This window comes from Kogia breviceps, chromosome 3 (assembly GCF_026419965.1).
Source record: "Kogia breviceps isolate mKogBre1 chromosome 3, mKogBre1 haplotype 1, whole genome shotgun sequence".
Lineage (NCBI taxonomy): Eukaryota > Metazoa > Chordata > Mammalia > Artiodactyla > Physeteridae > Kogia > Kogia breviceps.
In genome coordinates this window covers 182,091,424-182,117,545 of record NC_081312.1, presented here as the reverse complement: position 1 = coordinate 182,117,545, position 26,122 = coordinate 182,091,424, and the positions used below count along the sequence as shown (strand labels likewise).

The window sequence follows — 26,122 nt, the reverse complement described above, 5'->3', positions numbered from 1 at the left end:
TCCGTTCATGCTGTCAATCAAGCAGGACTGATGAAGCCCTTCTGCGCATATACTGTTCCAGGTGCTATGGAAGGTATAAGCCTTATTATAGTCCATGCTCTATGCCTTCCAGTTTTGGGTAATCTTGTTGGGGAAGAAAATAATCAAGAAAGAGAAAAAACTAAACAACACTGTGGAAATTCCAAACAATATATGGCAACTATAGTTTCATCACAGACTTACTGAATCACAATCTGTGAACCTGATCCCAGGTGTTTCTGAGGTTCAGCAAAGCACAGTGTTTTGTGAACCCAGGGAAATGACGGTGAAGATGGGTGATGAATGGAAAATGTGAGGAAGATTCAAAATGGCCAAGAGTAGAGGGATTAAAGGAAGGTGAGAGAAAATCCCCTCAGAGAAACATGTGTCTCCACATTCTAGATTCAAATCCCACCTCTCTTTTAAATTTTTATTGGAGTATAGCTGATTTACAATGTTGTGTTAGTTTGGGGTATACAGCAAAGTGAATCGGTTATACATATGCATATATTCACTCTTTAAGATTCTGTTCCCATATAGGTCATTACAGAATACTGAGTAGAGTTCCCTGTGCTCTACAGTGGGTCCTTATTAGTTATCTATTTTATACATAGTAGTGTGTATATGTCAATCTCAATCTCCCAATTTCCCCGACTCCTTTACTCCCTGGTAACCATAGTTTGTTTTCTACACCTGTGACTCTATTTCTGCTTTGTAATTAAGTTCATTTGTTATTCATTAAGAAACTTCCATGTTCATAAATGCAGAATCATGTAGGACAAAAACTTTCCATCTAGAGTTGACTCAGAGATAGAGTTCTCTCATGATTTGTTTCCCAAAGATATGATTTCAAGAGCAAGGGAATTATTTTCTATCAGTGTTTTTTTATTGAACTTGGAGACTAAAGAAAACTTGTTCTTTGAAGGTTTGGGAGCCTGGACACACATTTGAATATGTTATTATAACCCTTATGCACAGAATCTCATTACCAGAAGTTGTCATGTTTCTTCTATCAGCCATGGTATTAAGGAAAGTAGATTTAAATCACCAAGTACACACAAGATTTTATGAGCAAAGATTTCCACATTTTAAAAAACACTTCTCACACAAACAAAAATCCAGCTTTCAGTTAAAATGGAAATGCCAGGAGACAAGAGAACATAGGAAGAATAACGACCGAAAAAGAATGTTTCCAAATGAACAAAGTTGCTTACCCTATAATGTCAGGATAGAAAAAACAAAAAAGCCAAAGAAGTAGTGACTTTAAGTATATATAAAAGTTTTGCATCCTCTAGCCTATCCTCATCACGTAGAAGAAATGGGGTTTATTGAAGGGAGAAAAAAATTGAACCACAGGGGAAAAAAAAAAATTTGTAAAAATATTGAAATTATCACAATGCAACCTGTTGGATTGGCCTCAAGAAACCCAACATTGGATTATAGATGGTGAAGTGCCAGTAAATGTTTAATAAATCACTTTCTGGAGGGAAACAAACTCTGAAATGTAACATTTGCTGATTCCCATGGTGTAACTGTTCCCGCCATGGTCAATTTCAGGCTGCCAACATGACATCACTGAATACAGAGTTGGGAAGAGATGCAGAGCAGCACACCATCATATAGTCTTTCCCCTACAGATACAATAGACTTACATAATAGCACGAGCAGAGATAATAGTAAAATGCAGTAAAATTATTACCAAGTACTGAGTTTAGAGTGTTTATTACCTTTTTAAAATATAATTTACTAAAGTTTATGTATATATAACTTGGTTTAATAATGGCTCTATTTAACAACAGGTACTCAAAGTTCTTGAAATTTTAACATTCTGCTCTCCAGCGCCATTATGAGCCAGCTACAGCCCGCCCCTGGATAGATCTCATCACTGTCTCAAGCTAAATGGAGGAGAACCACAGGAGCTTAAGTTCTCAGAATGGTTTTCCCTGAGTTACTCTTAAATACTTTCCCTTGACCTTAATCAACAGTTAATATGAGAACCGATTAAACAAAAACAACTTGCTATTCGTAGTTTTCTAAGGACTCTCCATAGAACTACCTATTACGACCCAGCAATCCCACTACTGGGCATATACCCTGAGAAAACCATAATTCAAAAAGAGTCGGGCTTCCCTGGTGGCGCAGTGGTTGAGAGTCCGCCTGCCGATGCAGGGGACATGGGTTCGTGCCCCGGTCCGGGAAGATCCCACATGCCGCGGAGAGGCTGGGCCCGTGAGCCATGGCCACTGAGCCTGCGCGTCCGGAGCCTGTGCTCCGCAACAGGAGAGGCCACAACAGTGAGAGTCATGTACCAAAATGTTCATTGCAGCTCTATTTACAATAGCCAGGACATGGAAGCAACCTAAGTGTCCATCGACAGATGAATGGATAAAGAAGATGTGGCACATATATACAATGGAATATTACTCAGCCATAAAAAGAAATGAAACTGAGTTATTTGTGGTGAGGTGGATGGACCTGGAGTCTGTCATACAGAGTGAAGTAAGTCAGAAGGAGAAAAACAAATACCGTATGCTAACACATATATATGGAATCTAAGAAAAAAAATGTCATGAAGAGACTAGGGGTAGGATGGGAATAAAACACAGACCTACTAGAGCATGGCCTTGAGGACATGGGGAGGGGGAAGGGTAAGCTGTGACAAAGTGAGAGAGTGGCATGGACATCTATACACTACCAAATGTAAAATAGCTAGTGGGAAGCAGCCACACAGCACAGGGAGATCACCTCTGTGCTTTGTGACCACCTAGAGGGGTGGGACAGGGAGGGTGGGAGGGAGGGTGACGTGAGAGGGAAGAGAGATGGGGACATATGTATATGTATAACTGATTCACTTTGTTGTAAAGGAGAAACTAACACACCATTGTAAAACAGTTATACTCCAGTAAAGATGTTAAAAAAAAAAAAAAAAGAACTTGCTGAAAAGTTCTGTCGAAAACACTGAAACACTGTATGGCTCTAGGTCAGTGGTTCTTAACCAGGGGGATTTTGCTCCCCAGAGGACATTGGCAGTAATTAGAGACATTTTCAATGCCTTACAGCTGGGTGAGGGGTGCTGCTGGCATCTGGTGGGTAGATGCCATGGACGCTGCTAAACATCCTACAACGCAGATCACAGGACAGCCCTTTAACCAACCCCAAATCCTAATAGTGTCATGACTGAGAGGTCTGTTCTGGGTCTTCTGTATAAGACGAAATGGGATTAATTTCTTTGTAACTCAGCAGCAGTCTCTCTCCTAAAATATTTCCTTCTCTCAGATAACAAGAATTTGTAACCCACGACGTCTCCCTGTTACGTTCTTCACGAATGGCACTTGTGGTGACTCCTTTTAGGAACTCTGCTTTTCTGTTTTCATTTTAACCCTATTATGCCAAGTCTCTTGTTCATAAGATGAATTATCTTTAGAAATAAGAAGAAGCTGAATGGTAGGTTGGATGGACAGCGAATGGGTGATGGCTGGGTGGATGGGTGGGTGATGGATGGAAGACGGACGGGGAGATGATGAATGGATCGTGAATGGATAGACAGATGCGGAAAAAGTAAAGAGAGAAAAGGAAGTGAGAAGGAAGCAGGAAATTTTGCTTTCGAAACGGACGACATGAAAAACAACCGGTTGGCTGCCAGCATAACTTTTAAAAGCTTTACGTGGACTCTACTTAACTAAATGTTTTTAATTTCAGAGGAAAAATGACCCCTATTCTCTTGCATCCCTGGTGTCCTTTGAAGTTAAGAAGATGCCGTATAAAGATCAGCCAGCCAAACTCCCTGAAGGCAGCATCGCAGTGAGTATCTTAAAACGTACAGGTACAAATAATTGTATTGTCGTTATTTTTTAAATCACTGTTTCGCTTGTGGTAGGTTTACATGCTTATTACAGTGGCTTAAGAAAAGTTTCCCGCTTCAGATCACTATTTTCTTAGTTCAGTCTGGAAATTCCTTAGTGTTATTTGATCAGATTTTTTAAACCTAGGTTGTACATTTCTACCCCTCCCCCACAAAATTCAGGACTAATACCATTTTTTAAATTAGGCTCTTTTGTTTGAAAGCAGTCCAGATAGTCATGGATCATCAGAATGAAGTCATACCGACTGTAATTGCAAAGACAGCCTGGTGAGTGAGGAACGAGGGAGACTCTCTTCCTTAGGGACAGTTGCCACCGACCAGCTACAGGGACAGTCATGTTTCATTTCTAAGCAAAGACCAGTAATGCCTGGGGGGAGAAAGCAGTACCCTCGGAGCTTCATTTGAATGAAACAGGTTTTCAACTGCGGCTATTAAACGTGACTGACACCCACATAGCTGTCACAGCACCGCTGCTGGCAAGCTGGCAAGGCCACGCAGAGGCGGAGGGGAGATGACGGGCACGGTCACCAGAACTCTGCCTTGAACAGTGACACTGACCACAGGCAGGGCTCCGGGAAACAGCCCTAGCACGTACACCTCATCTCCTGGTCACGCCACAGAAACGTGCAACCTCGACTCGGATTCTGGTCCCCGGGTCCTTGTTACTCAAAATGTGTTTTGCAGACCAGCAGTATCAGCAGCACCTAAGAGACTGTTAGAAATTCAGAAACAGGCCTCACTCCAGACCTGCTGAGGCAGCATCTGCCTTTTATCAAAAATCATCAGGGCAGGGCTTCCCTGGTGGCGCGGCGGTTGGGAGTCCGCCTGCCGATGCGGGGGACGCGGGTTCGCGCCCCGGTCCGGGAAGATCCCACGTGCCACAGAGCGGCTGGGCCCGTGAGCCGTGGCCGCTGAGTCTGCACGTCCAGCGCCTGTGCTCCGCAGGGGGAGAGGCCACAGCGGTGAGAGGCCCGCGTATCACAAAAAAAAAAAAAAAAAAAAAAAAAAAATCATCAGGGCAGCAGGTACCCCGTCATGTTTGAGAAGCGTTGCTTCGGACAGTGTAAAAGTCGATACTCTGGTGATTTCTCTTCAGCCTAGGTCTTAAAAAGGTAACTAACGTTTACTCCTTCTAGCCTAATCTACTTTTTGTAATTTCACTTCATCCCTTGACGAGTGATTTTCAACCCTGAGTATGCAGAGTCAGCACCCACGTGACTTTTAAGGTTTATACACGCTCAGGCCCCATCTGAAACATCAGGACTGAGCGAGTCGGGTGGAGCTCTGCCACTGTGCTTTGAAAGCTCTACAAGTGATGATTCTGCAGTGAAGCTAGGATTGGGAACCTCTAACACAGGCAGGCAGCATCGAAGAAAATCCACAGATTTCTAGACAGCTTCTCCTGGCTTTCACCCTGGATCACCCACCCTGCCCTAAGTGGGAACCTTCTGGAAGCTGCTCTATGTACTTTGCTGGGGCTGTTAACCACACCGCCCTGAAAGTGTTGTTAAGAAGATTATTAAAATCATGTATACAAAGCTCTAGCTTTGTACCTAAAACGAGTTAAGTCTCAGGTCTCAATAATAGTCACCCGCCCAAAATGTCTTACCTTCTCCAGCAAAGTCCAGGAAGTCCAATTGGAAACATCCATGGATTCACACAGTCAAAATACTTCAGTAAACTTTGGTGGCATTTAAAGCAAATACTGCCACATCTTTCTTCACTTAGCTTGCCTCTGTTTCTCTTACGAGATGTCTGCTGGAGTTTGGATTTACGTTCAACCTAGAAAACAGAGGCTTTGGGTTTTTAATATAGAATGCTCATCCAAGGAGGTTCAAAGGCTTGTAACTCTAAGGGAGATAAATCTGGGTCCTTTGTCTTCTCTGAGCACATGCTCCAGAGCAGAAACATATGTGACAGTCAGTCCCATCAACAGGATTGCGTCTTTCTGTCCTGGCCACAGGTGCCAGCCTGCTGTTCTCGACTCGTCTCAAAAGATCCACAAAATGATCAAGATACATGCTTCCCCTGTCCTGACCACCCTTGTTCCTGCATCTTTTAAAAAGTCTTGTCATCTGATGTAGATGATTTACTGCACCATTTCTGTAAAGGTTATGGGAAAACTGTTTAGGTCTCCCAATCCCTGACTGACTGAAGGAGATGCTGCCAGTAGGAAGTTAGCTGTGCCCTACAGGCTTGATTTGAGAGGACTCTGCTTGGAGCTGGCAGATGTTTCTTAGGGCTTGTTCTCAAAAATCCTGTCATCCTTATCTTGAAAAGGACCCAGCTGAAGGGAATTGCTTTCTGGTGGTGGTAGAATCCGTTGGACTAGGTGGCTGGAGGGTCATCAGAGCTCCAATCCGTACTCTGCCACTGGGAAAAGCATCTCGGTTCCTTCTTTGGTAATAAGACAAAAATATTTGCTTGTTTTACTAGGCCCTTGTGTGCCATGAGGAGTCTATCTGTGCTTCCTTTTCAACATGGTCATAATGCAACCATTTCTTGAACCCGAGATAAACTTTCTATATGGAAGACAATAGTTATCCCCACTTGCTACTGGCACAGTGTCTGTGTTTGTAACAAGTGAACTCTCCATGCCAGGTGACACTTGTCGTGTTCAGAGTCAAGGAAAAGGCTGCATGATGTAAAGGGGATACGACTAAATGCTGAATCATTACAGCCCAGAAGAAAAAAAAAAATCATTCCGTTATTTGAACACTTTTTTTGCCTATTCATAAACTTTGGCATTTGTGTGTCATGTGACTAAAGCCGAATAATTTATATCTAGAAGAGGATAGTATGGTCTGGTGTCACTCCAAAGGCAGTTATTATAAAATATTTCAGTAATATCCTGAATTAAGAACTCACACATAAACTATGAGTCCATTTGACTTTTTGAGTTGTTAGCAAAACTTCAGAATCTTAAAATGGATCTCTTACATGAAACAATTGTCTGGAGTTCAAACTTATCACAGGACTTCTTTTCTCCTAGGGGCTGTTTGAATGTTTTTAAAAGGTATGTTCAGCTGGCCCACTTCATGTTATTATTTTGTTCTAAATGGCACTCTAGGTAGGGTGTCTTGGTACACTTACAAAAAACATTCTTGTGACCCCACTGAAGTATGTTTACACAAGATTTTGTGATACATAACTACAGACATCAACATTAATTACCACTGCAAATACGACAGAGCTTTTTCCTTCTACCTTGGTATTTTGTCAAAATATACAAAAACATATCATAAATGTCAACGATAAAATGTAGGCATATTAAAGATTTATTTATGGTCTTTCCACCATAATAAAGAACAACAAGATTTACAACATGATGAAGGTAAGATTAAATGTTCCTTACTTAGCATCGCTTTAAGAACATCTAAACCACTTACAATTCATGGATCCCCCTTCCTAAAATTGCAGATAGTTACATTAAGTGGATTGTTAAAATTTTATACTATTTCTTTTAATAACCATAGGTTCTTGATACATTAAAAAAAAAAGAAAAACAGTTTGTTAATTAGTTGGCATGTAATTGAATTTTTCTCCCTACGTTTTAAGTACTCAGGTTACTCAATGTGACTCTTTCTTAAAGCAGTTGAAATATGTAGTCAAAAACCCATGTTCTTAAAGTAAAGCTTTAGTCCTAAATACACCTCATTGTCCGCCTTGGGACCACCTTCTTTTTTTTTTTTTTTTTTGCGGTACGCGGGCCTCTCACTGCTGTGGCCTCTCCCGCTGCGGAGCACAGGCTCCGGACGCGCATGCTCAGTGGCCATGGCTCTCGGGCCCAGCCGCTCCGCGGCACGTGGGATCCTCCCGGACCGGGGCACGAACCCGCGTCCCCTGCATCGGCAGGCGGACTCGCAACCACTGCGCCACCAAGGAAGCCCGGGACCACCTTCTTGATAAATGAATCTTATAAAGAGGGACTTGGGTAATTTGGCTTAACACACCTTTGTGTGAGATTATACAAAAGTCCTCGAGCTGTGCAGTTCAATGTGGTAGCCACTCACCCCATTACCGTGGGTGGTGAGGACCCCAGACGTGGGTGGAGTGACTGAAGAACTGAACTAGTAGTTTTACTTCATCTTAACTCACTTAAATGTAAACTTTAAAACTGTAGCAGTATAAGATATTTTTTCCATTAAACGCAGCTTTATTTTTTGGGGTAAGACTACATTTTACTTTAACCAATAAAAATCCAGCAGTTGTCACTTGCTGCAAGTGTAAAATAAACACTGGATTTTGGAGACTTAGTAAAAAAAAAGAAAAAAAGGGAAGAATATTTTATATCAATTACATGTTGATATAATTTATATCAATTACATGATAATTTTGATATTTAGGGTCAAATTAAATATGTTATTAAAATTAATACCCCATGTTTCTTTTTACTCTTTTTAAATGTGATGACTATAAAATTTTAAATGACATACGTGGCTTGCATTATATCTCTCTTGGAGAGCACTGATCTACAGCGGAGTTATAGAGTGTTCCAGCTTGGAGCTGTTGATAATACCAACAGAGCTTCAGAGAACATAGGGTGTTTAATAAATCTTATTCGAAATGAATGAAAAATTCTTACTATAAATTGGTGTTAAGTCTTTAGGAACTCTAGAAATTAAGACCTACTTTTCTTATTTATTATCCAATGGATAATCTAAGCTTCTTGTGAGCTTGTCAAAATGAGCTGCCAAATATAAATATCAGAAATAACAAAGTTTGGGTATTTTTCAACATTTTATTTCGTGGCCAAGCTTCTTCCAAACCATCCTAGGGTTTCCACAGGACTATGACAAATTTAAGTAAACGCTGGTCCCATAAAAGTGATCAGTTAAGTCTTTTCTCTTAAGCTTGCCTGTAGAGTTCAAGTTTCTCGTCTATACAGAGCATTGAGTCTCAGGAAAGCTTGGCTTTACCTGTTTCCACTTGCAGATGAAATGCCCCGTTGCCATTTACAGACCTGAATATGTCACCTGACTCCCTAATCAACGTGTTCTCAGAAAGAGCTCTCCTTCCAAGACCTGGATGTGACTCTCCCAGTGATGTGTTGTTACCTTTAACCCATCCACCCTTTTCTAGCAGCAGCCATCTCAATCCTCAGCCCTGGAAGTCCGAAGAAATGCTCCGGGGCACTACTGGTGTTCTGTATTTCTACTGTCTCTAGTGTAACAACTTCTCGACTAGGCAGTGAAATACCTAGATAAGCTTAGGGAACCGCCAGGGGCGACGGAAGGTCTCTGCACCTGCACCCGGTTTAGATCAAGATCGGGCAGCCTCCGTGCCACATAGAAGTCCTAAAGGCAGCAGGCGAGGAGAGCAGAATGCAGGCTTGGGGGCAAAGTCACTGAGTTTGCCTTCCTTTAAATCTCTATGTCCTTTCCCCTTAGTTAATTACAGATGGTGAACGTATATGACATGCATAATACTGTCACTGAAAGTGCTCAGAGAAAGGGTATGAAATGGTATTTTTCAAATGAACATAATGTTACCAGGAGCAGACTGGCAAAAGTTTTGGTGATGAGAATTTCAGATTTTAGAACGGATAAGGACATCAGTGATCATCTTCTCTGAGACTGTTTTAAGACTGTTGTCAGACTCTGGAAACGAATGCAAACCGAAAGCCAGTAGATTTTGTAATTATACCTTGTAAAGCTGTTTTCTGCTTCTAGACACCCTAATAAGCATACCCTGTTCAATTTAATGGGGTATTAAATGGGGTATTTGATTTGTACTTTTCCATCACTTCTGCAAAAAAAAACCCTTCAAATATCATTATTAGATCTTTGTGAGTGACCTCTCCAGCTCGTTTCCACAGGTAGACCATGGCGGGGGGCAGGGTTTGGTTTTTTCTTTTAATTTTTATTGGAGTATAGGTGATTTACAACATTAGTTTCTGCTGTACAGCAAAGTGTATCAGTTATACATATACATATATCCACTCTTTTTTTAAGATTCTTTTCCCATATAGGCCATTACAAGAGTATTGAGTAGAGTTCCCTGTGCTATACAGTATGTCCTTATTAGTTATCTATTTTATATATAGTAGTATGTATATGTCAACCCCAGTCTCCCAATTTATCCCTCCCTGCTTTCCACCCTGGTAACCATAAGATTGTTTTTTTACATCTGTGACTCTATTTCTGTTTTATAAATAAGTTCATCTGTACCATTTTTTAAGATCCCACATATAAGCGATATCATATGATATTTCTCTTTCTGTGTCTGACTTATTTCACTGAGTATGACAATCTCCAGGTCCATCCATGTTGCTGAAAATGGCATTATTTTGTTCTTTTTTATGGGTGAGTAATATTTCAATGCATATATGTACCATATCTTCTTTATCCATTCATCTCTCAATGGACAGTTAGGTTGCTTCCATGTCCTGGCTATTGTAAATACATAGTGCTGCAGTGAACATTGGGGTGCATGTATCTTTTTGAATTATGGTTTTCTCCAAATATATGCCTAGGAGTGGGATTGCTGGATCATACGGTAGCTCTATTTTTAGTTTCTTAAGGAACCTCCATACTGTGATCCATAACGGCTGTACCAATTTACATTCCCACCAACACTGTAAAAGGGTTCTCTTTTCTCCACACCCTTTCCAGCATTTATTTTTTGTAGATTTTTTGATGATTGCCATTCTGACCAGTGTGCGGTGATACCTCATTGTAGTTTTGATTTGCATTTCTCTAATAATTAGTGATGTTGAGCATCATTTTATGTGCCTTTTGGCCATCTGTATGCCGACAGACTAGTTTTATAGATAAGACATGGAAGCCTGCAGTAGCCAAGTGGCATGGAAACTCAGCAAAAACTCAGCAGCTATTCTCTCATTCCATTTCTTTTTATTAAAACAACAATTTGAACAGACAATCGGCCCTTATTTCAACTTCTTTAGCTTAGCTTTTTTATTAACTTACAAAATTAGAACTGTTTCCTATGTTATAATGAAACATTGGGAGGTGACTTCAGATATTAGTTAGGTAAATCAGAAGAGGGAACATGGAAAAGTATTGTTGCCTGTGTTCCTGTAAATTATCTATTAGTAAATTTTGGTGATCTCTAACACATGCACAAAAAACAGACCAAAACTATGTTGTTTCCTTAGTGGACTTAGAGCTTAGGGGGAAGAAACATTTACAAGAAACCTCAGAATTGTCCACGGCACCAGATTTTCTCTCTCCTAGGTCACTGTAACTGGCTTATGAGTGCATGACCACTACTACCCTTTGTAGTTCCAAAATTCTGAAATTCTCATTCTTAAAACTGTGTCAGAAGGCGAAAGTGATGTGGCAGCTCACATACTGGGAAAGTTGGTGCAGGGCGCAGGAAAAAGGGGGTTCGACTTCAGTGGAATAAAGTTTTAACTTCAATGGAATAAAGCCTCAACTGTGACTGTGGCTCTCCTTGCTCCCACCAGCTTTCCTTCAGCTTCTTCTGGTTCAGGAGAAAGAGGGTGTATGTTATCATGCTCAGTTGTTGAGACAGAAAGAAAGCAACAGTAATGGCAGATGGATGCTGCAGCCGTGTGACTGACAGGGTTTTGGTGTTCCAACTGGGTGTCAGGCCTGAGCCTCTGAGCTGGGAGAGCCAAGTTCAGGACATTGGTCCACCAGAGACCTCCTGGCCCCATGTAATATCAATCGGCGAGAGCTCTCCCAGAGATCTCCATCTCAACGCTAAGACCCAGCTCCACTCAACAACCAGCAAACTCCAGTGCTGGCACCCCATTCCAAACAACTAGCAAGACAGGAACACAACCCCACCCATTAGCAGAGAGGCTGCCTAAAATCATACTAAGTTCACAGGCAGCCCAAAACACACCACCAGGCACGGTCCAGCCCACCAGAGAAACAATAACCAGCCTCATCCACCACAACACAGGCACCACACCCCTCCAACAGAAAGCCTACAAAACCCACTGAACCAACCTTACCCACCTGGAGCAGACAGCAAAAACAACGGGAACTACTAACCTGCAGCCTGTGAAAAGGAGACCCAAACACAGTAAGTTAAGCAAAATGAGAAGACAGAGAAATATGCAGCAGATGAAGGAGCAAGGTAAAAACCCACCAGACCAAACAAATGAAGAGGAAATAGGCAGTCTACCTGAAAAACAATTCAGAGTAATGATAGTAAAGATGATTCAAAATCTTGAAAACAGAATGGAGAAAATACAAGAAATGTTTAACAAGGACCTAGAAGAACTAAAGAGCAAACAAACAATGATGAACAGCACAATAAATGAAATTTAAAATTCTCTAGAAGGAATCAATAACAGAATAAGTGAGGAAGAAGAACAGATAAGTGACCTGGAAGATAAAATAGTGGAAATAACTACTGCAGAGCAGAAGAAAGAAAAAAGAATGAAAAGAATTGAGGACAGTCTCAGAGACCTCTGGGACAACGTTAAACGCACCAACATTCGAATTATAGGGGTCCCAGGAGAAGAAGAGAAAAAGAGAGGGACTGAGAAAATATTTAAAGAGATTACAGTTCAAAAAACTTCCCTAATAAGGGAAAGGAAATAATCAAGTCCAGGAAGCGCAGAGTCCCATACAAGATAAATACAAGGAGAAACATGCCAAGACTTTTATTAATCAAGCTATCAAAAATTAAGGGAAAAGCAACAAATAATATACAAGGGAATCCCCATAAGATTAATAGCTGATCTTTCAGCAAAAACTCTGCAAGCCAGAAGGGAGTGGCAGGACATATTCAAAGTGATGAAAGGGTTAGGGTTACTCTACCAAGATTACTCTACCCAACAGGATGTCATTCAGATTCAATGGAGAAATTAGAACCTTTACAGACAAACAAAAGCTAAGAGAATTCAGCACCACCAAACCAGCTTTACAACAAATGTTAGAGGAATTTCTCTAGGCAGGAAACACAAGAGAAGGAAAAGACTTATAAAAGCAAACCCAAAACAATTAAGAAAATGGTAATAGGAACATACATATTGATAATTAGCTTAAACGTAACTGGATTAAACGCTCCAACCAAAAGACACAGACTGGCTGAATGGATACAAAAAAAAAGACCCATATATATGCTGTCTACAGGAGACCCACTTCAGACCTAGGGACACATACAGACTGAAAGTGAGGGGATGGAATAAGATATTCCATGCAAATGGAAATCAAAAGAAAGTTGGAGAAGCAATTCTCATATCAAACAAAATAGACTTTAAAGTAACGGCTATCACAAGAGACAAAGAAGGACACTACATAATGATCAAGGGATCAATCCAAGAAGAAAGGGCAATTGTAAATATTTATGCACCCAACATAACAGCACCTCAATACAATAAGGCAAATGCTAACAGCCATAAAAGGTGAAATCGACAGTAACACAATCATGGTAGGGGACTTCAACAGCACACTTTCACCAATGGACAGATCAACCAAAATGAAAGTAAATAAGGAAACACAAGCTTTAAATGATACATTAAACAAGATGGACTTAATTGATATTTATAGGACATTCCATCCAAAAACAACAGAATACGCTTTCCTCTCAAATGCTCATGAAACATTCTCCAGGATGGATCATATCTTGCGTCACAAATCAAGCGTTGCTAAATTTAAGAAAACTGAAATCATATCAAGTATCTTTTCTGACCACAACGCTATGAGACTAGATATCAATTACAAGAAAAAAAACGAACACATAGAGGCTAAACAATATGCTACTAAATAACCGAGAGATTACTGAAGAAATCAAAGAGGAAATCAAAAAATACCTAGAAACAAATGACAATGGAAACACGATGACCCAAAACCTATGGAATGCGGCAAAAGCAGTTCTAAGAGGGAAGTTTATAGCAATACAATCCTACCTCAAGAAACATCTCAAATAAACAACCTAACCTTACACCTAATGTATTTAGAGACAAAAGAACAAAAAAAACCCCAAAATCAGCAGAAGGAAAGAAATCATAAAGATTGGATCAGAAGTAAATGAAAAACAAATGAGGAGGGCTTCCCTGGTGGCGCAGTGGTTGAGAATCCACCTGCCGATTCAGGGGACACGGGTTCGTGCCCTGGTCTGGGAAGATCCCACATGCTGCGGAGCAGTGGGGCCCGTGAGCCATGGCCGCTGAGCCTGTGCGTCCGGAGCCTGTGCTCTGCAGCGGGAGAGGCCACAACAGTGAGAGGCCCAAGTACCACAAAAAAAACAAAAGGAAACAATAGCAAAGATCAGTAAAACTAATAGCTGTTTCTTTGAGAAGATAAACAAAATTGATAAACCATTAGCCAGACTCATCAAGAAAAAAAGGGAGAAAACTCAAATCAACAGAATTAGAAATGAAAAACCAGAAGTAACAACTGATACTGCAGAAATACAAAGGATCATGAGAGATTACTACAAGCAACTCTATGCCAATAAAATGGACAACCTGGAAGAAATGGAAAATTTCTTAGAAAAGCACAACCTTCTGAGACTGAACCAGGAAGAAACAGAAAATATAAACAGACCAATCACAAGCACTGAAATTGAAACTGTGATTAAAAATCTTCCAACAAACAAAAGCCCAGGTCCAGATGGCTTCACAGGCGAATTCTATCAAACATTTAGAGAAGAGCTAACACCTATCCTTCTCAAACTCTTCCAAAATATAGCAGAGGGAGGAACACTCCCAAACTCATTCTACAAAGCCACCATCACCCTGATACCAAAACCAAAGATGTCACAAAAAAAGAAAGCTACAGGCCAATATCACTGAGGAACATACATGCAAAAATCCTCCACAAAATACTAGCAAACAATCCAAGAGCAGATTAAAAGGATCATATACCATGATCAAGTGGGGTTTATCCTAGGAATGCAAGTATTCTTCAGTATATGCAAATCAATCAATGTGATACCCCATATTAACAAGCTGAAGGATAAAAACCATATGATCATCTCAATAGATGCAGAAAAAGCTTTCGACAAAATTCAGCACCCATCTATGATAAAAAAAAAAACAACTCTCCAAAAATTGGGCATAGACGGAAACTACCTCAACATAATAAAGTCCATATATGACCAACCCACAGTCAACATCGTTCTCAATGGTGAAAAACTGAAACCATTTCCACTAAGATCAGGAACAAGACAAGGTTGCCCACTCTCACCACTATCACTCAACATAGTTTTGGAAGTTTTAGCCACAGCCATCAGAGAAGAAAAAGAAATAAAAGGAATACAAATTGGAAAAGAAGAAGTAAAACTGTCACTGTTTGCAGATGACATGATACTATACATACAGAATCCTAAAGATGCTACCAGGAAACTACCAGAGCTAGTCAATGAATTTGGTAAGGTAACAGGATACAAAATTAATGCACAGAAAGCTCTTGCATTCCTATACACTAATGATGAAAAATCTGAAAGAGAAATTAAGGAAACACTCCCATTTACCAATGCAACAAAAAGAATAAAATACCTAGGAATAAACCTACCTAAGGAGACAAAAGACCTGTATGCAGAAAACTATAAGACACTGATGAAAGAAATTAAAGATGATACAAAGAGATGGAGAGATATACCATGTTCTTGGATTGGAAGAATCAACATTGTGAAAATGACTATACTACCCAAAGCAATCTACAGATTCAATGCAATCCCTGTCAAACAACCAATGGCATTTTTCACAGAACTAGAACAAAAAATTTCACAATTTGTATGGAAACACCAAAGACTCTGAATAGCCAAAGCAATACTGAAAAAGAAAAATAGAGCTGGAGGAATCAGACTCCCTGACCTCAGACTATACTACAAAGCTACAGTAATCAGGACAGTATAGTACTGACACAAAAACAGAAATATAGATCAATGGAACAGGCTAGAAAGCCCAGAGATAAACCCATGCACATATGGTCACCTTATCTTTGATAAAGGAAGCAAGAATATACAGTGGAGAAAAGACAGACTCTTCAATACGTAGTGCTGGGAAATGGGACAGCTGCATGTAACAGAATGAAATTAGAACACTCCCTAACACCATACACAAAAATAAACTCAAAATGGATTAAAGACCTAAATAAGGCCAGACACTATGAAACTCTTAGAGGAAAACACAGGCAGAACACTCTATGACGTAAATCACAGTAAGATCCTTTTTGACCCACCTCCTAGAGAAAAGGAAATGAAAACAAAAATAAACAAATGGGACTTAATGAAACTTAAAAGCTTTTGCACAACAAAGGAAACCATAAACAAGACCAAAAGACAACCTCAGAATGGGAGAAAATATTTGCAAATGAAGCAACTGACAAAAGATTAATTTCCAAAATATACAAGTAGCTCATGCAGCTCAATATCAAAAAAAAACAAACAACGCAATCCAAAAATGGGCAGAAGACCTAAATAGACATTTCTCCAAAGAGGATATACAGATTGCCAACAAACACATGAAAGGAAGCTCAACATCACTAATCATTAGACAAATGCAAATTAAAACTACAATGAGGTATCACCTCACAGCAGTCAGAATGGCCATCATCAAAAAATCTAAAAACAATAAATGCTGGAGAGGGTGTGGAGAAAAGGGAACACTCTTGCACTGTTGGTGGGAATTTAAATTGCTACAGCCACTATGGAGGTTCCTTAAAAAACTAAAAATAGAACTACCATATGACCCAGCAATCCCACTCCTGGGCATATACCCTGAGAAAACCATAATTAAAAATGAGTCATGGGGCTTCCCTGGTGGCGCAGTGGTTGAGAATCCGCCTGCCGATGCAGGGGACACGGGTTCGTGCCCCGGTCTGGGAAGATCCCACGTGCCGTGGAGCGGCTGGGCCTGTGAGCCATGGCCGCTGAGCCTGCACGTCCGGAGCCTGTGCTCTGCAACAGGAGAGGCCCGCGTACCGCAAAAAAAAAAAAAAAAAAGAGTCATGTACCAAAGTGTTCATTGCAGCACTATTTACAATAGCCAGGACATGGAAGCAACCTAAGTGTCCATCAACAGATGAATGGATAAAGAAGATGTGGCACATATATACAATGGAATATTACTCAGCCATAAAAAGAAACGAAACTGACTTATTTGTAGTGAGGTGGATGGACCTATATAATCTGTCATACAGAGTGAAGTAAGTCAGAAAGAGAAAAACAAATACCGTATGCTAACACATATATATATGGAACCTTAAAAAAAAGTAAAAAATGGTTCTGAAGAACCTCGGGGCAGGACAGGAATAAAGATGCAGACACAGAGAATGGACTTGAGGATACGGGGAGGGGGAAGGGTAAGCTGGGCCGAAGTGAGAGAGTGGCATGGACATATATACACTACCAAGCGTAAAATCGATAGCTAGTGCAAAGCAGCTGCATAGCACAGGGAGATCAGCTCGGTGCTTTGTGACTCCCTAGAGAGGTGGGATAGGAAAGGTGGGAGGGAGACACAAGAGGGAGGGGATATGGGGACAGATGTATACCTAGAGCTGATTCACTTTGCCAAACAACGGAAACTAACACGACATTGTAACGCAATTATACTCCAATAAAGATGTTTAAAAAAAACACAACTGTATCGGTGTGCCTCCAGTAATATTAGGGTCATTTTAAGTTATCATTTCATGCCCTTTCTCTGAGTACCTTAAGATACAGGACTGAGCACTGACTTCATACATTATCAGATGTAGTTCACCAAGGAAAAGGGATATAAAGAGAAATGGTCTGGCCCCCCAACTGGCTTATGGAGCCCTATGCATGCAGAGGATTACTTCAGAGTAAATTACTTAGGCTGCAGATTCCAGGTGGCATGGAGATGTTTGAGTCCTTGCAATACATTTCTTCAAAATTGGTACCATGTGTCCCGTCCTCAAACCGTGTCAGGTAGGATGAGTGAGATCCCACTGTGGTCATGGAACGTTGCTATCGTGGAACTGCCTATCGATGCTCTGGGTGAATAGGGGCAACACCCGCCAGGGAAGCTAACAGGCAAAGGAGGAAGGTACAGAGGTGAGTAGGCTACGCCAGCCTTTCTCTCCTTGAGAGCGTCTGTCAAGTCCCCGGCACACCTCACCACATGGGATCTCTAGCAGTTTCACCACCATCAGTGTCATTGCTCAGCCTGGATGTAAATGATTCTTGGGGCTGGAGAATCAAGTGAATGAAGTCATCGGTACAAGGCACAAGGCACAAGGGACGTGGACCAGGATGAAGGAGGAATGAAAAGCTTGACAGGCTAAGAAGAGCACAGACAGAATGGTCAAATCTAGTTACGAAGGTGGAAGGAAGGGTGAGCAGGCGCGTTCCCTCGTGGTCCCGTGGGGGAGACGCCGCGCTCCCAGGGCGGGGGGCCCGGGTGCGATCGCTGGGTGGGGAACTGGATCCCGCACGCCGCGACGAAGACCCGGCACAGCCAAACTAAATAAATAAGTAATAAAACAAACAAATAAATATTTTTAAAAAAACAAAAAGACGTGAGCAGAGACAGGCCCCAGCGCTAGGGCACAGGCTGTGAAAACAGCCATGTTTCCAGCCAGGGGAAGCACCAGAACCACCAGCCCACCCCGAGTTCACGCTCACCTCCTGGTGGGTTAGGCAGGCGTGGCCTAGCGTTTCCGCACGTGGGTCAGGACGAGACTCCGGACGCTTCCATCCAGCACAGTTAACACGAGGAGCGCGCGAACCAGTTCAACTGGGGCGACGCTCTTCTCTCTAAAACCAGGTAGGCCTGCTTTGGTGAATAACATTTTAGATCCAAGAATGTCTTTCTTCCTCTTCTCTTTGACAGCAGGTGTGCGCGGCAGGGCTGGGTCTCTCCTTGGTTTGTTTGGGGGTCTCCAGAGGTAGAGGTCCCCGGCACATGGGCGATAGGAGAGCTGCTTCTTCCCACGTGGGGAGGCAGGGGTGGGCCGCACACATGGAGCGTGCAGTCCTGCTGGGAAGGTCTCATTTTTCCTCTAAGTTCCCTGGCAACAGTGGGGGGTTCAGTGAGGCCCAATAGCCACTGAAAATTGGATTTAAGACCGAAGGCAGCTCCAATACATCGGGACAATTAGCGTTCATGTCGCTGACTACAGTTACTTTCATAAAATGTGAGTTACTTTCATAAAATGCATCATGGCCTTACATGACTGTGCTTACTAGAGCAACGATGGGCTCTTTCTTGATAGAGCACAGAGCCTAGGGCTAAAGAGGCAGTGACGCTAATTAGATCTGTGGATCACTTAGCCCCCTGTGACTCAATTTTCTCATCTGTGAAATGGGGAGTTAGGTGATGTCTCTCCTCCTTGCACTCCAGCAGTCCATGGTTGTTTGCAAGCTCACCTCTCAGTGAGGTGAGCCCAGTTCTGTGCAGAAACGTGTGGGCAGACTTGGCTTTTTGTAGGGTCTACTTTCAGCCATTTTTTTGCCGTAAAAGGTCCAACCCAACTTAAGGTAACTCCTTTCCACCTTGCTGGTTCCTGGTCCACCTCAATTCTATTCTAGGGTTTCTGGGTTGGTATAAGCCCAACACCCACCAAGTGTCTGTAATTGGACTTGCACCTAACCTGGGAGGCCTGAGAATGAGCCAATTTTTAAGATGCCATGTTCGAGTGCTGTAAACCATCAAATCTCCCCTGGGGTGATTTCAGTTATTGCATGGATCCTTTCAGAAGTACTCCCCCCAGTATTATATTGGTAATCACTGCTCTACTTCACCCAATAGTTTTCAAGTTAGAGCTCATTTCTTTTATGTTCCATTCCAGATTAAAACATCGGTTATTTGGGCAACCCCAAATGTTTCCTTCTCGATCCCGTTATGGGTAATAATACTAGCAATACTCCTTGGATTATTGGTTCTGGCCATTTTAACCTTGGCTTTATGGAAGGTAAGTTTATTTGCTTTCTTTTCCTTTTTCAGTAGAGAGGCCACTGAGAGGATTTAGAAGGCTATACCTAGGATTTTAAAAGACAAGGCTAGAGGCATGATCTGGGGATTTCCAACATAGGGACATGAAGGGAAAAAGGTCTTGTTTGCTTTGGCAGACTTAGTATGCTTGTGGGACTGACATTTAAGAAGACTGTGGGTGTTTACTGCCGCTTTTATCTTGTAATTTCTTGTAAATAAATGTAAAGACAGTTGGACTTTATTAACTAAGACCTGTGATCTTCTTTGCAATGTGCTTGAAGTGATAATGTTATGATGAAGACTTCCTTTTTCTTATTTAATTAATCGAGATCTTAAGCTTTTTGTTGACACAATCCTATCAGCAATACTTCGAGAGGTTTCTTTATAAGCACTACACGGATGCAATTAATATAGTAATTAATTATTACATGGGCTTTCAGTGACACCACATAGATCCTGCATGTTCTAATCTTCTCAGACTTGCTATTTTGATGTGGCCAACTGGTCCATCTCCATTAAGAAGCCTGAACTTACTCCTTCATGTGTTTTGCTGAAGTTTCTGCGAAAAGTCTACAATGTGAATTAATTTCTGGTCCCCAAACCACAGTACTGCCAAGCTGCACAGAGCTTTCCATTCCAAAATAGAAACAATGTCACAATGACATGACTGTGAAAGTAATTAATCCAGTCACATCTTAGTTAATCACTATTGTTGTCATTCTCCAAAATCATAGTGTATCTTTATTTGGAAACAACACGAGGCGTGCTTAATAAACTGAGAAAACCTTGCCTTTTGAGTTACATAATGACTTTCCTGATCATTATCAGCCGTTTCGTGCCCTCCTGAGCCCACAAAGGTCTATGGCACAGTCTACCTTTACAAATAGACTTTCATGTTAGTCTGTTATGTATAGAAACTTTATGTCCATAAATGATGCAACGATACACAGCAATTGATAGAATATTGCACTAGTCCTACAAAGGAAAGAAGACTCAAGGATTATAAGTCAAATCCAACAAATTGGGCTTCCAACCTAAGAAACAATAAGAATTAAGGGTCTAGGTTTCTAGGAAAAGTTAGATTCTCCTAGACCAAGTACTCCTTTGAAATTCAGGAGAATGAAAATTCTAGAATCACCTCTTCCCCGAGTTGCTGATTGATCTTTGGAGTCACAAAGATGTTCTGGGATTGAAATAAAGGACCCATCTAATTTTCCTCCATATACTGTATGTTCCACCAAGTGCAGAGAGACAGACAAGCATCTCCTCACTTCTTCCTTCAGTCCATCCCAAGGTGGCCCACGATCCATTTCAGTCATCTGCCATCCCTGGCTGGCAGTTCACATTGCTGCTGGCTCCAGAAAACATGTCGAAAGCAGAGAGGTTCTCCTTGGGCCAGGTTGCTGTAACCCCAGAAAAATATACGAGGTCCATAAGCGGTTTATATAAAATGAACATTCTCCCACCACCATGGACATGGCAGGAAGGACACAAACGCTCTGCGTAGGCAATGAAGTCCTCTCTGCAGGTAAAGAACACACTGCTTTCACCTCCTAATCTGGAGAATTGGGCAGATTATATTCTCAGAGCACCAAATTCCTTAGACAACAAATAAAGGGAAAACTCTTAGAATGAGGGCTTTCACAAATTCTCAGGATGACCTGACTTGCTAGCCCGTTTCTCTCTTTGTAGTGTGGATTCTTTGACCGAGCAAGACCCCCCCAGGATGATATGAATGACAGGGAACAGCTGACCAATGAGAAAACCCCTGAGGCGTGAAAAGGAAAACCAAAGACCAAACTCCTCCAACACTGGTCCAGTTCAAAGAAAAGAAGAATCAGGAGGGTTCAGCCAAGGTTTTCCTCTACTTGCCCGTGTCCTAAGAAATGGAAAGGCCATGGTATCACCTTGTCTACACTGTGCTTTGGAAAAGTTGCCTCGGACCCCAGTGACCCTTTTGGGGAAGGAAGCATCCTCGACGCTGCAGAAACAATGGACAATCGTGGAAGATGTCTTTGGCCTGAGTCCTTCCGTATTTGGCAGACACTTTGAAATGGGTATGGGAACGCGAGGTTGCTTTCCAGATAAATCCAACTGAAGTCTCAAAGATGCAATGTCTGAATTAGGATAGACTTTAGAAGGTGAACTAGGACCAAACCTTCCGACACTACTGTATCCAACGGAATATTTGACACCTCCCTCTGGAAAAGAAACATTTCTAATGACGTTACTGCTCAGGGAGACCAGCCTATGCTGTTGGGACTGTGAAAGTACTTTGGAAACGGCAAAGATCATCTTTGTAAGTGAGGATAACGATTTATTTATTTATTTTCCATGGCTCTAGGCTGATACTCTAGAGGATTTGGAAATTAAGATTTGGTTCGCTGGTTTTCAAAATCACTCACTAGATTTCCTTCTGAGATATCCAGTTTGTGCAGAATATATCATTTAACAGAACTTAGTCAGGATTTAGACAGCGTTAAAGAAAAGCAAATTGGTATTCGAAGACCGTTTCACTTAACACCTTGCTGCCTTCTACCTGAAATTACTTTTATTCACACTTTCCAGGGACTCACATCTGCTTAATTTAGCTTTGCAAAAAGTTGCATTTGTATTTCCTTTTACAAAAAAAAAAAAAAAAAAAAAAAAAAATCATCTTTCCGTTGACTTAATTGGCAATATACAAATTTCCAGGGACTCTTGACCCTAGGTGGTGCTTAAAAGTAATGGTAAAATTTCTAGAGTCCATTAATAAAAAAGCAATTTAATAATTTGGGTAAACATATTATTTTTAATATCTACAAGAGGCAATGCCAACATTTAGCTTGGTATTAAACACCTATTTTTTTTCTACTATATCTCAAACTTATATTCACAGAAAAGACATGTTAAACATAAATAGGAGGAAACATAAAGTTAGGCAGATGTGAGATGAACGTAGAAAACATGTTCCTAGGGATTTTATTTAGAATTGCCTATTCCCACTTTACTATGCGTTTTTACTGCTAATCTTTATAGTATATGACTTTGGAAAATAATTTTCACTTAAGCTATTTTCCCATTGTCTTTAATTTAACCATCACACAAACTTTATGTTGAAAACTCTTGTAAATAATCCATAATCATGTGTAACAGTATCACTTTTCAAGTAAAATTGACCAGCCAAATTTATATAGTCTGCCCAAGTTTGTATCCTTTTTATGATAACGAAAAGCTATTATGAAGAGATGCTGAACAAACTTTATATTTATGTGCAATATTTTATAGACCTATGTATCAAAAGCATGTTTACACTGGCATTAGTTATTTTTAAAATTAATATCCTGAATATTAAGTATGATAGAACCAGCAGACCCAAATCCTTACGTTTATGAAGCAGCTGGAAAATTTATATCCCTATTTCAACAATCACACTTGATTTGAAAGGTGAGCCAGTCTCACAGACACTAAATTTTCGGTCGTGCCTTAACCTGGAGACGAGCCATTTGGTTACAGCTGGACTTCTTTGGAAACCAAACGAAAGGCACATGGACGAGTCCACTGAAGAGTTCATATTCTGCCTGTGTGTCCGTGAGTTATATTCTATCATGGTAGTGGTTTCAAGCTGTCAGGAACTGAAGTCTGGCTCCCAGTGTGTGTATGGCTCACTGGGTGAGAACTGCACATGTTTCAAAGAGTTGGAGGGTCCCACACCAGCCTCAGGGGGTCTTAGGTGTTAGTTGTCTGCGTAGAATTGGTCGTACAGGGAGGTGGCCATTTCTGTATGACTGGAGGGATGTCTCTCCAATCATATCACAGAGATGGTCTCTCTTCCGCCAAATAAAGCCCCAACTCTTCTCGTCATGCCTGACGTCTGGCCAAGAGAGAACAGCCCCTCAAGGTCTTTGGTCATAAAAGATCCCTGAGAAAACACACCTGTTGCCTTTTAAGCTAACCTTTGCGAAGGAACTCTTAGGTCTGGGACCCTATGAGCCAGGGCGTACAGACCCCTGGAGGAGACTCGAGGTGCCAGGGGCAAGGCTGGATCCAGAACAGAGCAGGTATGAGGACTTCAGAGGCAAGCTCCAGGCTCACAGTCTCAGCCAAGAGTGGTCCCCGTCTAGAAGGACAGGCGCTGCCACATGCAGGCAGTTCACAGACGGCCATTAATGCACACTGAGGTCAGGTGCGTTCTTGAGCTTCCCCCCGCATCTAACAGTGCACTGAGTGAATCTGCTTCTCATCATGTAAAGCCAACCACTTTCGTCATTCATAATGTGCTGTGCTTCTCTTAGACTCTATCTATATTTTAGACATGCCTTTTGAAATACTTGCAGCTAGCTTTTAAGAATGGGAAAAGAAATGGGCAAATCAAGTTTTATAAACTTGGAGATTTTTATACACTAAGTAAACAACATGGACCAGTCGCCACTGAAGCCCCACTCTTTGAACTCAACTCTTGCTTTATTTTAAATACATGTGTAGATATCTGTGAAGATTTTCATGTACCTATTTACCTTGTCACTAATAAAATTAAAAATTAAAGACATGATGACATACTTGTGGTTTGTTTCGCAAGCAACATAAAGCTTTCCCACAGTGGCAGACATCAAAGGTTTCTGTCTTTACGCCTTCACTTTTAAAAAATTAATTAATTTATTTATTTATTTATTTATTTTTGGCTGCATTGGGTCTTCGTTGCTGTGCGGGCTTTCTCTAGTTGAGGTGAGCAGGGGCTACTCCCCGTGGCGGTGCGTGGGCTTCTCATGGCGGTGGCCTCTTCTGGCAGAGCACAGGCTCCAGGGGTACAGGCTTCAGTAGTTGTGGCACATGGGCTCAGTAGTTGTGGCATGCAGGCTCAGAAGTTGTGGCTCGTGGGCTCTAGAGCGCAGGCTCAGTAGTTGTGGCGCACGGGCTTAGTTGCTCCGTGGCATGTGGGATCTTCCCGGACCAGAGCTCAAATCCGTGTCCCCTGCATTGTCAGGTGGACTCCTAACAACTGTGCCACCAGGGAAGTCCCATGCCTTGATTCTTTACTACAAAAACATTTAACGTTGGAAGAGATTTAAAAGAGCAAGAACATGACACTTCTTTGGGATGATGAACATGTTCTAAACTTAGACTGTGGTCATGTTTGCATGAATAAACTAAGGAGGACTGGACTGTATGGTTTAAATCGGTGACTGTTATGGTATGTGAAGTAAATCTCAATACATATGTTTTAAAAGGTGTGAGTCATTTCTAATACCTACACTTTCATACAACTGATTTCTTTTCTCTGCATTGCTGTCAAATTATGTCCATATAAAAATCTTTGCTTTTTCATGAAGCCTTCTTCAAGTCTTCGGCCAACTTAAAGGCTCCTCCTGTTCTCCAATGGCATTTTGTGAAGGACTACACTTTTCCGTTTGTTCTCATGACTGTTTTCCAGCTGGGCCGACCCTCTGTGTGAGCAGGAATATCTTTCACCTTTGTGTTTCCTACACCTAGCAGCAACATCTGTTATATAGTCGGTGCTCAAAAACCGTTCTAAAGTGAATGAATGAATATACATATGTGCACAGCAATAATTACGGTAAATATGTACTTCTGTAATCTGCTCCCATTATAAAGCAGGAGATACACACATTTTTCAAACTATTTATAGTGTTCACACAGGGTTGTTATAATAGTTACCCAATGTTTGATCCAACTGGCAGATCATCATTTGTTTAACCAACCCTCTTATTGGAAATATTTGTTCACAGACTCATATATTAAGAATAGCATGAAATTGAATACTTTCATACATGAGGCTTCTTTTTGGTTATTTTGGTTTTTTCAATGAGTGAACTTCAAAAGAGTGAGGTGGTTTGGTTAAAGTATATGAAGATTTTTGTAGTTCTTGATCATATATGTTTCTTAAGAGGACAAGATCAATTTGCATTAACCTAAAATTCCATTTCCTTCATAATTCTGTCAGCATTTTAAAATATTTTGGTAATCGTTTTCAAATATTACTTTATTTCAATTTGTATTTCACTGGAATTTGGTACATTTAATGTACACATTTGAGTTCTAATATTTATAAGCCATTCAATATAGACCAATTTATTGCTCATAAACTTATTTAAATAGTTGCCACTTCTCTGGTATTCATGAATTCCAGTGAAAAGAACCCAGTGCCTGGATGCTTTTTGTTTGTTTGTTTTGCGGTACGCGGGCCTCTCACTGTTGTGGCCTCTCCCGCTGCGGAGCACAGGCTCCGGACGCGCAAGCTCAGCGGCCACGGCTCACGGGCCCAGCCGCCCCGCGGCATGTGGGATCTTCCCGGACCGGGGCACGAACCCGCGTCCCCTGCATGGCAGGCGGACTCTCAACCACTGCGCCACCAGGGAAGCCCTGGATGCTTTTCTTATAGCCGAAAGCAAGCAGTAGGA

General features: G+C 41.3%; 1 protein-coding gene across 2 annotated transcripts in view; it reads left to right on the top strand.

Annotated features, from left to right (window-relative positions):
* ITGA8 (integrin subunit alpha 8) overlaps positions 1-24,255 on the top strand; it is a 186,308-nt gene extending 162,053 nt beyond the window's left edge. For both annotated transcript variants that reach the window (XM_067030489.1, XM_059059167.2), the window contains 3 exons: positions 3,718-3,819; positions 19,582-19,704; positions 21,417-24,255. In XM_067030489.1, the coding sequence (XP_066886590.1) occupies positions 3,718-3,819; positions 19,582-19,704; positions 21,417-21,503 (312 nt within the window). In that variant the 3' untranslated portion in view covers positions 21,504-24,255. The remainder of the gene's footprint in view (positions 1-3,717; positions 3,820-19,581; positions 19,705-21,416) is intronic.
* Positions 24,256-26,122: the final 1,867 nt, after the last annotated feature.